The 12,833-nt window shown below is 50.7% G+C and overlaps 1 protein-coding gene across 1 annotated transcript; it reads right to left on the bottom strand.

Moving 5' to 3' along the window:
- Positions 1-446: 446 nt before the first annotated feature.
- On the bottom strand, positions 447-11,866 carry TIMM50 (translocase of inner mitochondrial membrane 50). Its single transcript, XM_014462634.2, has 11 exons — positions 11,749-11,866; positions 10,697-10,853; positions 10,039-10,070; positions 9,792-9,813; positions 7,606-7,664; positions 7,393-7,512; positions 6,976-7,080; positions 6,776-6,874; positions 5,544-5,700; positions 5,127-5,233; positions 447-583 (listed from the first exon to the last, which is right to left on the bottom strand). Exons 1-11 carry the CDS (start codon positions 11,854-11,856, stop codon positions 539-541), a joined length of 1,011 nt encoding a protein of 336 aa, XP_014318120.1. The 5' UTR covers positions 11,857-11,866; the 3' UTR covers positions 447-538.
- Positions 11,867-12,833: the final 967 nt, after the last annotated feature.

Here is a 12,833-nt window from a genome sequence, read left to right as displayed (position 1 = left end):
GCCACACTCAAGGGGCCAAAGAGCCACATGTGACTCGCGAGCTGCTGTTTGCCGACCACTAATCTGGGGGAAAAAACATTCATGGCAGAACAGCAAGTGCAAAGACCGTAAGGTGGGTATCTCCATGGCAGGGTATCTCCATGGCTTTCCTCATTTTGGTCTCAGCTCAAATACACTATCCCAAGTCCTTCCCTGACTATTCTATCCCATGTAAAAAAACAGCCCAAGGCCCCAAAACATTCCTTCCCACCATAGTTTTTCTTTTCTAATTTTTAGAGATGGAGAGAAACATTGATGGGAGAGTGAAACATTGATCGGCTGCCTCCTGCATGCCCTCCCTCCCCCCAGAGATTGAGCCTGCAACCCAGGCCCTGACGGGGAATTGAACCAGCAAGCCTTCCGTGCACGGAACAATACCCAACCAACTGAGCCACACCAGCCAGGGCTGTTTTTCTTAATCCATTTATTACCTCAAGAAATATCTAACCATTGTGTCTTCTCCATGAGATCAGTTCCACCAGGTCAGAATTTAATTTGTTCACTGATGCGCTCTAGCTTCTGGAACGAGGCCTGGCAGTTGGTGCTTAGGAAACAGTGAATGAATGAATGATGGAGGCATTATTAACCTCTTATGAGGAAAGTGAGAAGCTTGAGACCTTGTCCAGGATCATAGGCTTGTGAATGGTATGACATGGGAATTCAGACCCTGTTGGGGTTATGCCTTAACACTAACCCAATCCTGCCTTTCAGATGTGCCATGATGCAGCCCTAAAGCATTTAAGAAAAACATCCTAGGTCAGTGATGGCGAACCTTTTGAGCTCAGCGTGTCAGCATTTTGAAAAACCCTAACTTAACTCTGGTGCCGTGTAACATATAGAAATTTTTTGATATTTGCAACCATAGTAAAACAAAGATTTATATTTTTGATATTTATTTTATATATTTAAATGCCATTTAACAAAGAAAAATCAACCAAAAAAATGAGTCTGCGTGTCAGAGGTTCGCCATCACTGTCTAGTAGGCCATGTAACGTAAGCAGTCTCAGAAGCCACCTGTGCCTAAGTCTACACCTCTCCTCCCCTCTTGCCCTCCAGCCTCGAGCACCACAGGCCCTCTAGCCTCACAGACAGCACCATACCTCAGCTAGCACCAAGATTGAGGAAAGGCCTAGGGGGCCCACTGGGCACTGAAGCATGCGCCAGCCAGTGCCAGAGCCTTAATCCCCAGAGGCTACTCGACCACTGGTGGACAGGGGCCAATTGGCAAACACACTTTCTTCTTTCATTCCATGTGGGTAGACAGATCTGAGTTACATTTCAAAAGGCTCCTCAGGTTCTGTGGGACTGTATCACCCATGTGGTAGGCAAACACACACACTTGTGGTGGCTCTTCCTCTGTCCTCCACTCACTCTCCAGGATCACATTGCCCAAACACATAAGCCTCAGTCTCCACCTTTGCTTTTGGTTAAGACAGTCTCCAATTCTCAAAGATATGTGCAAAAAAACCCTGCAGCCCCTCCCTCAATCCTGCAGAGGTCCTAGGGATATCAAGAAACCATTCCCTACGTTATAGACAGTACACTTAGTGTTGGGGGGTGCATATCTTAATTCTTAGTAGACATCTGTGTGCTTCTTTAAAAATCTAGAGTTCAGAAGTTCAACCTGGCCCACATAGTTTCAAATACATTTTAATTACTATAAACACCACCAGAGAAGGTCTTTCTAAAATATTTAACTGGTACTAGCACTAAATGCCGGCTGGAGAGGCTGCCAAACTGTACAGGTTATTTCAATCTGTGAATAACCAGTATGGCCTGGTAACAAGCCCCATGTGAGTATACATATAGTTTGAATAGGAATTGTCCCATTTAACCCACATAACCACTCTAGTAAGATAGGTCCTATCATTAACTCCATTTTACAGATGAGGAAACTGAGGCAGAACGGTGCCTTGCCCAAAATTCACAACTACTATTTGAGTGCCTACATAAAGTGCCTAATTCAGCCCTCAAACCTACTGTGGGGTAGGTACCATTATTATTCTTTTATAAATGTGGAAACTGAGGCACTGAGAGTGAAGTAACTTGCTCAACATCACACAGGAAGTGGTAGAGCTGGGATTTCAACTCCGACAGGCTGGAATTCATACTCTTAAATAATAAATGCTGTCCAATTCAGGGCCCAGGAGGCACATGTAGCTATTTAAATTCATTAAAATAATACAAACTTACAAATTCCATTCCTCAGTTACCCTAGTCACAGTGCAAGTACTCAATAGCCCATGGCCACTGGACAGTGCAGATACAGAACAGTATAAACATCATAGAAAGTTCCACTGAGAGTGCTGCTACACAGTCTGCCTGTTTTGATTAGAAGCCAACATTTAAATATTGGGAGGTTTATTATTAATATAAAAATTCCAATTTCTGGCTTGCATTAAAAATCAGAAGATCAGCCTGGACAGCATGGCTCAGTGGTTGAGTGTTGACCTATGAACCAGAAGGTCATGGTTCAATTCCCAGTCAGGGCACATGCCTGAATTGCAGGCTCGATCCCAAGTATGGGGCCTGTGGGAGGCAGCCAATCAATGATTCTCTCTCATCACTGACATTTCTCTCCCTCCCTCCCTCTTCCTTCCTCTCTGAAATCAATAAAAATATATATTTTTTTAAAAAATCGGAAGATCAAGCAACTCTATACCCACCTTTCCATGGGGACATAGCTGGCAGAGCTGAGCAGCAGCTGCCCTCTTGGGATCGGGCGATCTCTCTCCACCAGAGTCCACTGAGCCCACGCTTCACATATTTACACAGAGCCTAGGAGCTAACTGTCTTTAAACCCCCAAGGAAGTCCTCTCTTTTCTTTTCCAGATGGGGAATCTGCAGCCAGAAGGGAGCTACACTTTTTGCAGATCACACAGGACACAGGAAGACTCAGAGTAGGGACTCAGGTTTTCAGATTACCAGGCCTGGGTTAAAAACCAGCCCTGATCCACCAAAGCACCCACTCTGTACTTGGCAGCTAATCAGCCACTCAGATCTCACCCCGATGCCCCCATCTGGAGACTCTCTGGACACAGGAGTATGGCGTCTGGGATGGACTTTATTGGACAGTGGCTGCCCAAGCCGTGGTCTGGGAGCACTGCAGCCTGGGGTCTAGGACCCAGGCACTAAGTTTGAGGAGGCCCAGAGGTCAGGGCTGTTTGGAGCGAGGCCACAGGCGGCTGGTAAGAGAGCTGAAGAAGAGGGTCTGCTTGCTGGATCTGGAGAGCTCAGCCAGGCGCTGAGGAGGGCAAAGAGGAGGGGGAGGGTCAGCAGGGTGAGTAGAGTCTCCTCCCAGACTCCCAGGTCCCCAGTTCTCAGCCCAGAAGCCACGTTTATTAAACCTCTGCCCAGTCCAGACCCCTTCTCCCAAACCCCCTAAAAAACAGCTCAGACCCCAGGAACCGAGACCAGACACTGGCATGAGCCAGCTGTGAGTCACAGGAGCCCAGATTCAAATTCCAATATCCTCATGATCACCTTCCCCAGCTCCCTGGGGGCCCCTCTCCTCAACCCGGAAGCTATTTACCCTTGCATGGATGCTGGCAAGACTCGAAACCCTTTACCAGACTGCACTGTTCTGTTCCCTAGTCTCCCAGTGCCCAGCCTGGAGCCCTATGACCTCTGTGTGGATGGTGGGGGATCCCAGGCTCAAATCTCCCAGGAATTCTGGCCCTACTCCAAGGACCCAATGCAGAATCTAGTCAACCTCAGTCTAGATCCCAGGGAATCTCTTTCCCAGACTCAATCTATACTTTTTCTAAAAATATTTTTTTTATTGATTTCAGAGAGGAAGGGAGAGGGAGAGAGAGAGAGAAACATCAATTATGCCCTAACCCAGTGGTTGGCAAACCGCAGCTCGCGAGCCACATGCGCCTCTTCGGCCCCTTGAGTGTGGCTCTTCCACAAAATACCATGTGAGGGCGCGCACATACAGTGCGACTGAAACTTCGTGGCCCATGCTCAGAAGTCGGTTTTCGGCCTGGGCGAGTCTATTTTGAAGAAGTGGCATTAGAAGTGGGGGGTGGACATATAGAGAGGATGAATGAAAGGAGATAGATTAAACAAGTATACGAGTATGGATGGGAGAGTTGGAAGGGGTCGACCTCAGCAAACGTACTTCAATCAGATTGAGGACGTTTTTAGCAAAGGCCAGGTTAGGAGTACCCTAATTAAGTTAATAACAATGTACCTACCTATATAGTTCAAGTTTAAAAAATTTGGCTCTCAAAAGAAATTTCAGTCGTTGTACTGTTGATATTTGGCTCTGTTGACTAATGAGTTTGCTGACCACTGCCCTAACCAGTTTGGCTCAGTGGATAGAGCGTCGGCCTACGGACTCAAGGGTCCCAGGTTCGATTCCGGTCAAGGGCATGTACCTTCATTGCAGGCACATACCCAGTAGGGAGTGTGCAGGAGGCAGCTGATCAATGTTTCTCTCTCGTCGATGTTTCTAACTCTATACCTCTCCCTTCCTCTCTGTAAAAAATCAATAAAATATGTTTTTAAAAAAAAGAAGAAAAGAAACATCAATGATGAGAGAGAATCATTGATCGGCTGCCTCCTGCACACCCCCTACTGGGGATTGAGCCTGCAACCTGGTCATGTGCCCTTGACAGGGATTGAACCCAGGACCCTTCAGTCCGCAGGTTGACACTCTATCCACTGAGCCAGACCGGCTAGGACAATCCATATTCTTAGTCCTACTTCCAAGTCACCAGGATCACAACAGACCACCCAAACTCAATCCCCAGACCCTGGGGCCAAATCTTCATAGATCCCTTTTTCCAGACCTGATCCAACCCATGGTCCACAAAACACTGGGGCCCCCAGAGCAGTTCAAGACCACCAAGGATAATTCCTTTCCCAAATCTGTCTCAAATGCTTGGTGTTTCCTGCCTCCTTTTCTCAGAACAGGTGCAAAATCAATTTGCCCGTCACTACAAGAGCCCTACAGGACAGGTGGTGTGGCAGAGAAGGCATCTGCTCAAGGTCACGAAGCCCAGAGCAGAGCCAGGCTGCTCCAGGGCTCCACCTTCAGGAGCTGCCATGTCCCCCACCTGGGCTGGGATCTGAGCACCCACCTGCTCTAGCCGGCTTTGCCGTTGTTTGAAAGCCTCCAGCGGGTCATCCTCCAGGGCATAGTGTTCCAGCACAGTCCGGACATCCTCCACACCATTCAACGCAATAGCTGGGGACACAGCAAGCAGGAGTCAGCCAGGCTGAAGGCCAGAGGCAGGCAGGCCCACAAGGATAAAGGTGAAATACTAGGGGATCAGTACTACATGGAACACTTCTCAACAATTTAAAAGGGCTCCCCTAAATATTCCTGAAGAGCACCCCAAACATTCTAAGCTTCTAAAGACTGCAAGATGCTCGTGGACCTTCCACATCTCAAGTACCCAGTTTTACATGAAAAACAAGTCAAAATCAAGTGACTATCATTCCTCTTGAGTGTCAAAGGCTCTGGGGTCAGAAGTCAGGTCAGGGGTCAGCCTCACTCTTGAGGAAGGCAGACAGGTCCAACAAGACCCGGTCATCAGAGTTGCCGTCCCAGGGCCGCAGTGCGACACCATTGTAGGGCTGTAGGCGGAAGGCTTCCTTCTTGCAGTCCACAACCACCACACGGGCTGGGTCCCGATTCAGACAGGAAATGTCCTATAAGTGGGGAGTAAGTTAGGTTAAAGCCTATGCCCCTTCCCCTTCCACCAAGAACCCACAAAGAGAGAGACAGACACACACACACACAGACACACACACACCATTGGACATCAGGATCATCATGATGGAGCCTCAAATTCCCCAGGGAGCTAGTCACACAGATTCCTGGACCCAGGGCCTGGTACACAGACAGGTTGATTTGGAGGTTCCCTTGGGAGGAAGCCAAGCACTTGTGTGTTCAACCACTGCCCCAAGTGACTGTGACACGTTCAAAGTTTGTGAACCTCTCGCCCAGATAAAGAAGTGCAGACCGCACTAGCCGGTTTGGGTCAGTGGGTAGAGCATAAGCCTGCGGACTGAAGAGTCCCGGGTTTAATTCTGGTCAAGGACATGTACCTCGATTGGAGGCTTCATCCCTTGTCCTGGTCAGGGCCTGTGCAGGAGGCAACTAATCGAAGTGTCTCTCTCCCTGCCTTTCCCCATTCTTTCCACTCTCTAAAAATCAATTAGGTGAAGATTAACAGCAACAAAAAAAGAAGTGCAGACAGATCTATAGCCACACTGGGACTCACTCAAAGACAGGCACCCAGGCACAGACCCTTCAAACCCTCAATCACAGTTCACATCCTTCTGAACCTTGAAGAACTACGTAGATCCACCAACATACAGTGAGAAAGCCAACAGACACCTAAACATATGGGAATTTGGACCTAGACTCACAGAGACCCATGAACTCCTGTTTCCATGGGTATGTTGCTGGTGACAGCAACAAACCCAGGTCAAACAAACCCCAACAGGATCTCAGATAAGATACTATAATTACACAATCCCAGAGACACTCAGTTCCAGACACAGAGAAATAAAAACAGCCTCCTTTTCCCCTCACTTCCACTGCCAGATTCTGGGGAAGGGAGAGGGCCCAGAGGCCCAGTCTAGGCTGGGGACAGGATCAGACCTGGAGCAGACCCAGAAGCAGGACTGACACTAGGGTCAGCTGGGTCCTCTTTCCCTCAGAAAGTGCCAACCCCTCACCCCCAATCCCAGAGATCCACCCATGGCCCCGATATGGCACCTTAACATGGTGCCCATCCATGTATCGTGTAGCATCCCGGAAGAGGCGGTAGGAGATGAAGCCGTGGGGGTCCACACTGTCGATGAGTGGAAATGCAGTCTGGAGTACAATGGAGGAAGAACAAAGTCAGGCTGAGCCCTGGCCCTGCAGCTCTCTCATACCTCCCCCACGACCATCCCTCCCTTACTCCAGGGCCTCACCATGCCAGTCTCTGATGTAAAGATGACGATTTCATACAAAGGGGCAAGCTGTTGGAATAAGGTCTCTATGCCTGGACGCTTCTTAAACCTCCAGCCAGTGGCCAGCTGGGGAGACAGTGAGAAGAGTAAAGCACTGAGACCCAGAGGTCCCCAAAAGAACAAAGACCCAGCCTAAGGGATTCCCAGAACGAGTTTGCTCTTCCCCTGTCCTTATGGCTCTTGAGGGGTTCATGGTGGGGAGCATCACATTGAGGAAAGAGGCAGTTAGATAGAGTGACACCTCCTTCCCAAGATCACACAGTGGAGTGTGGGCTGAATCCCAGACTGGCTCCAGTCCATGCTCCTAACCACATCATCATGATCTGGCCACCCAGGTCTACCCAGTGTCCCCAACCTGCTGCCTTCCCCAGGACACACCGACCACTCAGGGTGCAAGAGGACGCCAGTGAGCTCCAAGACCAGCGTGTAGGGCGGCTGATAGTACGGCTCTCGCAGAGGGTCTGGGAGAAGGCAGGGGCTAGTGGGCTCGATGATCATCTGTGGTACAAGGACAGAATGGGGGCATTCAGACAAGGAGCAGGGGGCTGGGGAATGGAAGGGATAGGGACTGGGCCCAGGGCTCCTGCTCACCTGTCTATAATCTTTGAAATATTTGTATGTCCGGCGCAACTGCTGTACCAGAATTGGATCTAGAACACCGGGGCACAAAGGGATTCCAAGATAAGCCACTGTTCAACCTCTGGACAAACCATGGCTTTACTTACGTACCAGATACAAACAGGTCTATCCGTTTTGAACCAGCTCATTTCTAAGTCCAAAGGTAGTAGGCAATGACATAACCAGACAGGAACAAATATATTTATTCACTTGCCCAATTTTAACTTAAATACTTCTATCCACACACCACCCCAGGTATAAAATAGAATATTTATACATCTGCCCACTTGAAGCCCACCTATAACTCTGCTGACATGATGCCACTATAATTAGTTCATTTGGAAACACTAGGCTTCCAGATCAGATCTGCCTGCTTTAAGACAGTATGCTGAGTCTAGTTAAAAAATGATAGATGGACAGTCCGGCAGGTGTGGCCCAGTGGTTGACCCATGAATCAGGTCACAGTTTGATTCCCAGTTGGGGCACATGCCCAGGCTGCAGGCTCGATCCCCAGTGCAGGGCATACAGGAGGCAGCCAATCGATGATTCTCTCTCATTGCTGGTGTTTCTATCCCTCTCTTCCTCTCTGAAATTAATGAAAACTTTTTTTTTTTTAATGATGGCATATCACACATTTGTGTACTTTAAACCAGTGGTTCTCAACTAGGAGCAATTTTGTCTCCCTCTCTCCCCAGGAAATTTGGCAATGTATGGAAACATTTCTGATTGTCAGGATACTAGCATGTAGTATGTTGAGGCCCAAGAAGCTGCTACACATCCTACAATGCACAGGACACTTCCCCACAACAAAGAATTATCTGATCCAAGATATCAATAGGGCCAAGAATGAAAAATCCTGGTTTAAGTGAATTTACTGAATCCAATTAAAAGTACAAACTTACATAACTGCCTATTTCAATGCAGTATTTCTAGTTTTAAAAACCAAAACATTGGAACCAATTATAAATACAAATTTTATTTTTATTGACTTCAGAGAGGAAGAGAGAGCGAGAGAGAGATAGAAACAGCAATGATGAGAGAGAAATCATTGAGCGGCTTCCTCCTGTATGGCCCACCCTGGCACGTGTCCCGACTGGAAATTAAACCTTGACCCCAGGTTCATAGGTTGACACTCGACCACTGAGCAACACTGGCCAGGGGTAACCAAATATTTTAAATCTGCTTGTTTACCTAACCAGTGAAAATCATTATACCGATTTGTTTAAACCAGTATGGTTCTATTTCTACCCAGTTAAGACATTATATTTATCCACCTGCCCAGTTTAAAATAAACAATGTATCAACATGCAAGTGTGCAAACTTCCCCAGCACAAACAGGTAACTTTCTGCACCTACCAACTTTACTTTTCTCCTGGGAAGGGCCAGGTGTGACAAAACTGACAACTGCCCTAGCCAGTTTGGCTAAGTGGATAGAGCGTCCACCTGTGGACTCAAGGGCCCTGGGTTCAATTCCCGGTCAGGGCACATGCCTGGGTTGTGGGCTCGATCCCCAGTAGGGGGCGTGCAGGAGGCAGCCAATCCATCATTCTCTCACATTATTGATGTTTCTATCTCTCCCTCTCCCTTCCTCTCTGAAATCAATAAAAAATGTTAAAAAAAAGAAACAGAAAAAAAAATAAAACCATGAATACGATATATTCTTAAAAAAAAAAAAAAAACCTGACAACTACTCTCTACTGTCCAATCTGTCAGAAACTCCCCACCAAAAGCTAACTAAAAGGGGGAGGGAGGAAGGAGGCATTGTTTTGGAAATGAGGAGCTCCACGGGGTAGAGGCTTGGAGCGGGGGTGGGGGTGGGGAGAAGAGGCTGTTATAAAGTGGAGGGACTTAGAGGCTGCATATGCTCAGATCTAAGGCACAGAAAGCCGTGTGTGTCTGGCAATAGACAGCACCTTCTCCCAACGCACTCCCACCCCAGACTCCCCTCCCCCATCTGTCCCTGACCATCTGCTCCTGGGCTGAGGGGCCAGAGAAGGGGACTGGGGCTTTGTAATGCCCTTCCCCCAAAAGCCATCCAGCTACTGACTCCCCTACCCCCAGTAGGAGGAGGAGGGGCACCATATGGGCAGGGCAACATCCCTACAAATGGCAGAGTAGGGAGGATCAGGGGACCACGGATTTCATGATTGTTTACTCACCATTGTCGAATTCATCAGGAATCTATGAGGTAGAGAGAAAAACAGAGGGTTTGAGATAGCAGAGGCAAAACCCCATCACACCCAGAAAAGGAATCTCCAGGGCCCTGGAAGGAGTAGGCAAAAGTGCCTGGGGAAGGAGAGACTCACCCCAGACCAGAAATGAGCCTAAATCGACCAAGGGGGGTTTGGGGGTGGCATCCACAGGATGAGACCCCTGGCAAGGCCTCTGGGTGTCTTTCCCCCTTACCTTGGCACCAGTTTCATCCACAGAGTTGTTTCCTGCAAGGAAGACAGAGATGAACCAGAGGAATTGGGACCCCCATCTCTTGGGTCTTGAGGGAGAAAAAAAGCAGGGGCCTGGATTCTTGGGTGTACGGGAAGAGGGCTTGAAACACGGTCTCCTAAGACTGAGAGAGGAGGGGGCTTATAGCCAGGATGCCCGGGTCTCTGAGAAACGAGGGAATGGGGCCACATCTCCTGGGCCTGAGTGATAAAGGGACTAGTGGAGGGCTGGAGTTTTGGGTGCAGAGGAGGCAATTTAGGAGGCTGATGCAGGCCTATCCTTCCCCATTTTCCCCTCTTCCAACTTCTTCCCTGTAGACTAGAACAAAAACCAACTAGAAACAGTGGAACCTTGAGCACAGGGGATAGAAGAGAGAAGAAAGGAGATTTCCCACTTTCCAAGGTAGACGTTCTAGTTCAGCGGTCGCCAACCTTTCGGACCTCAGGGACCACCAGTGGTGGGCGGTCCACCGGTTGGCCACTGCTGTTCTGGTTGACTGTCCTACTGTAGGAGGAGCCATGGGATGATGATGGGTGAAGCCCTGAGGGTAAAGAGGGGAAGCTTCTGCAGGAGAATAAAGAGCCAACAGAACAAAACTGCAGGACAGGAATATGTCCCTCACCGAAGATATAGACGACACTCACGGTTCCACCAGCCCCAAGCAGCCCAGCAAGCCAGAGTGCGACTTTTTTGGCATAGCTGGGACCCTCCGCGCCCTGCTGCTGCTGGGACCCCTGCGCCTGGGCCTTAGTGCTCGGGCGGCTCCCAATCCCCTTGGCCTACAATGAGAAAGGGGTGGTTAGCCAAATGAGAGAGAGGGATGTCAGGATGGTTCGGGCACCCTGGTCAGGTGAGAATCAAGGCCCGGAGCCAGGAGGCAGACACCCACAGAGCCTCTGGGGCTGTGTCCCTGGAGGGGCAGCCAGGAGTTTGGGCTCTCGGAGGGGTCAGGAAATACTGACCGAGATTCAAGAGCTGACAGGCCTGGTGCCCAGACACTGCAGGCAAAGGCCTGGAGAACCTGGAGCCCAGAAAAGCAGGGCAGGGGAGTGAGGTCAGGAGCCTGGCTGGGCACCGGGAGGCCGGGAGCAAAGCAGTGGAGGGCACAGGGGATCGAACGGGCAGTTAAGGCAGCCTGACGTCTGGAGCTCTGGCTCTGGCGGGGAGAGGTTGCAGCCGGACGGGGAGCTGGAGGGTGGGGGCGCTGTCGCTTGTCGGGGATCGGGGAACAGGGCACGGAAGTGATGGACCTGAAGGTCAGAAAGGCTGCTTCTCAGTCACATGGACGCAGGTCGAATCAAAAGCCCGAGCGTCTACTTCACCGCCATCACCACCGGGGGAAACACCGCCATGCCAGGCAGCGAGTCCAGCGCCCCGGGTCCCCTCCCAAGTTATTCCCTGAGCGGCCACTGAGTTGAGGAACAGGTGACCCTCCTCCCCGGCACCCACGTGGTGTCCAAAGGAAGTGGAGTCCAGAGAATGTCCTGGAGGCCCGAGGCCACCCCACCCCTGGGGAGCAAGTGTTGGTCACGCCGGGAGGCTGGGAAAAGCCGAAACGCGGACGGCGTTCCATTCAGCACCCTGAGGTGCCGCGTCCCAGAACCCTGCAGCGGCGGTGCGCCCGGAACTCCAGGAAGGGCCTTCGCACCCGGAGCCCACCACCGTCCCGCTCACCTGGTCCGAGGCCCGGGGGGGCGGCGTCACCAGCCTCGCGCACAAGCCCCGCGCGCCGAGGGAGAGCCCGCTCCGCCAGCGCAGGGCCAGCGCCGCCGAGGCCGCCATCTTGCGCTGACGTCACACCGCCTCCGCCCACTCGCCCTCTTCCCGCCTTCCCGGGCGGGGCTCCAGCCAATGGGGGCGCAGGGGCGGGACGGGTGGACGGCAGCCCGAGAGAGACAAAGGGCTTCGGGCGTAGCTGCGGCCGTGCTCGCCTGCAGCGGCCCTTCCGCCGCCCCCGCGCGCCTACAGGGATGGAGAGGCAGCCCGCTCCACCGCCCCGGCTACAGGACCTGCTCAGAGGCAAAGCTGAGCCCATACTGAAACCCTGAGGCTGCCGGCCCTCACAAACTCGCTTCCTCAACGTGGAGGCCATCTGTCTCCTCTCCTGTTCTCAGACCCCTTTCTCGCCCTTCCTCCCATTTCATGGGAACCTGCCAAAGGAAGGCGGCCGCGTCGGGCGGGGTCGGGAGTGTGCGAAATCAACGAATTAGGTGTCCGGAGTGTGCGAAATCAACGGATTAGTGGCCACAGGTAGCCACAATGGATCTCCTTCAAATTAGTTTGAGGGGAAAAAGTCTGGTAGTATTTATGTGCACTTTAAAAACATGTAAAACGACCATATAACATTTAGGGGTAAATACTATGGTGGTAAAAGTACAAAGTCAAAAGACAAATGGGCCCTGGCCGATGTAGCTCAATGGTCAGAGCATCAGACTGCACCGAAGCGTGGCGGGTTCCATTCCCGGTCAAGCGCCCAAGCTCAGTACCTGGGTTCGCTCCCGCCCACCCTACCCCTGGTCGGAGCGCGCTGGAGGCAACCAAGCCATGTCTCTCACATGGTTCTTTCTCCCCCCGCCTTCTGAAAGGCAATGGAAAAATATTCCCAGGTGAGGATTAACAAAAGATAAATGCAATTAAGGGTTGTGGATCCCTATGGAAGGGAATGAACTGTGGGTGCTGCTAAAGTGGGTGCTATTTGGTACATATTGTTTCCTAAACTGGATGGTGGCGACACAGGTGTTCCTGGTATATCTTTTTGA

This window comes from Myotis lucifugus, unplaced genomic scaffold, assembly GCF_000147115.1.
Source record: "Myotis lucifugus unplaced genomic scaffold, Myoluc2.0 scaffold_185, whole genome shotgun sequence".
In the NCBI taxonomy this organism is placed as follows: Eukaryota; Metazoa; Chordata; class Mammalia; order Chiroptera; family Vespertilionidae; genus Myotis; species Myotis lucifugus.
This window is presented reverse-complemented; position numbering and strand designations above follow the sequence as displayed.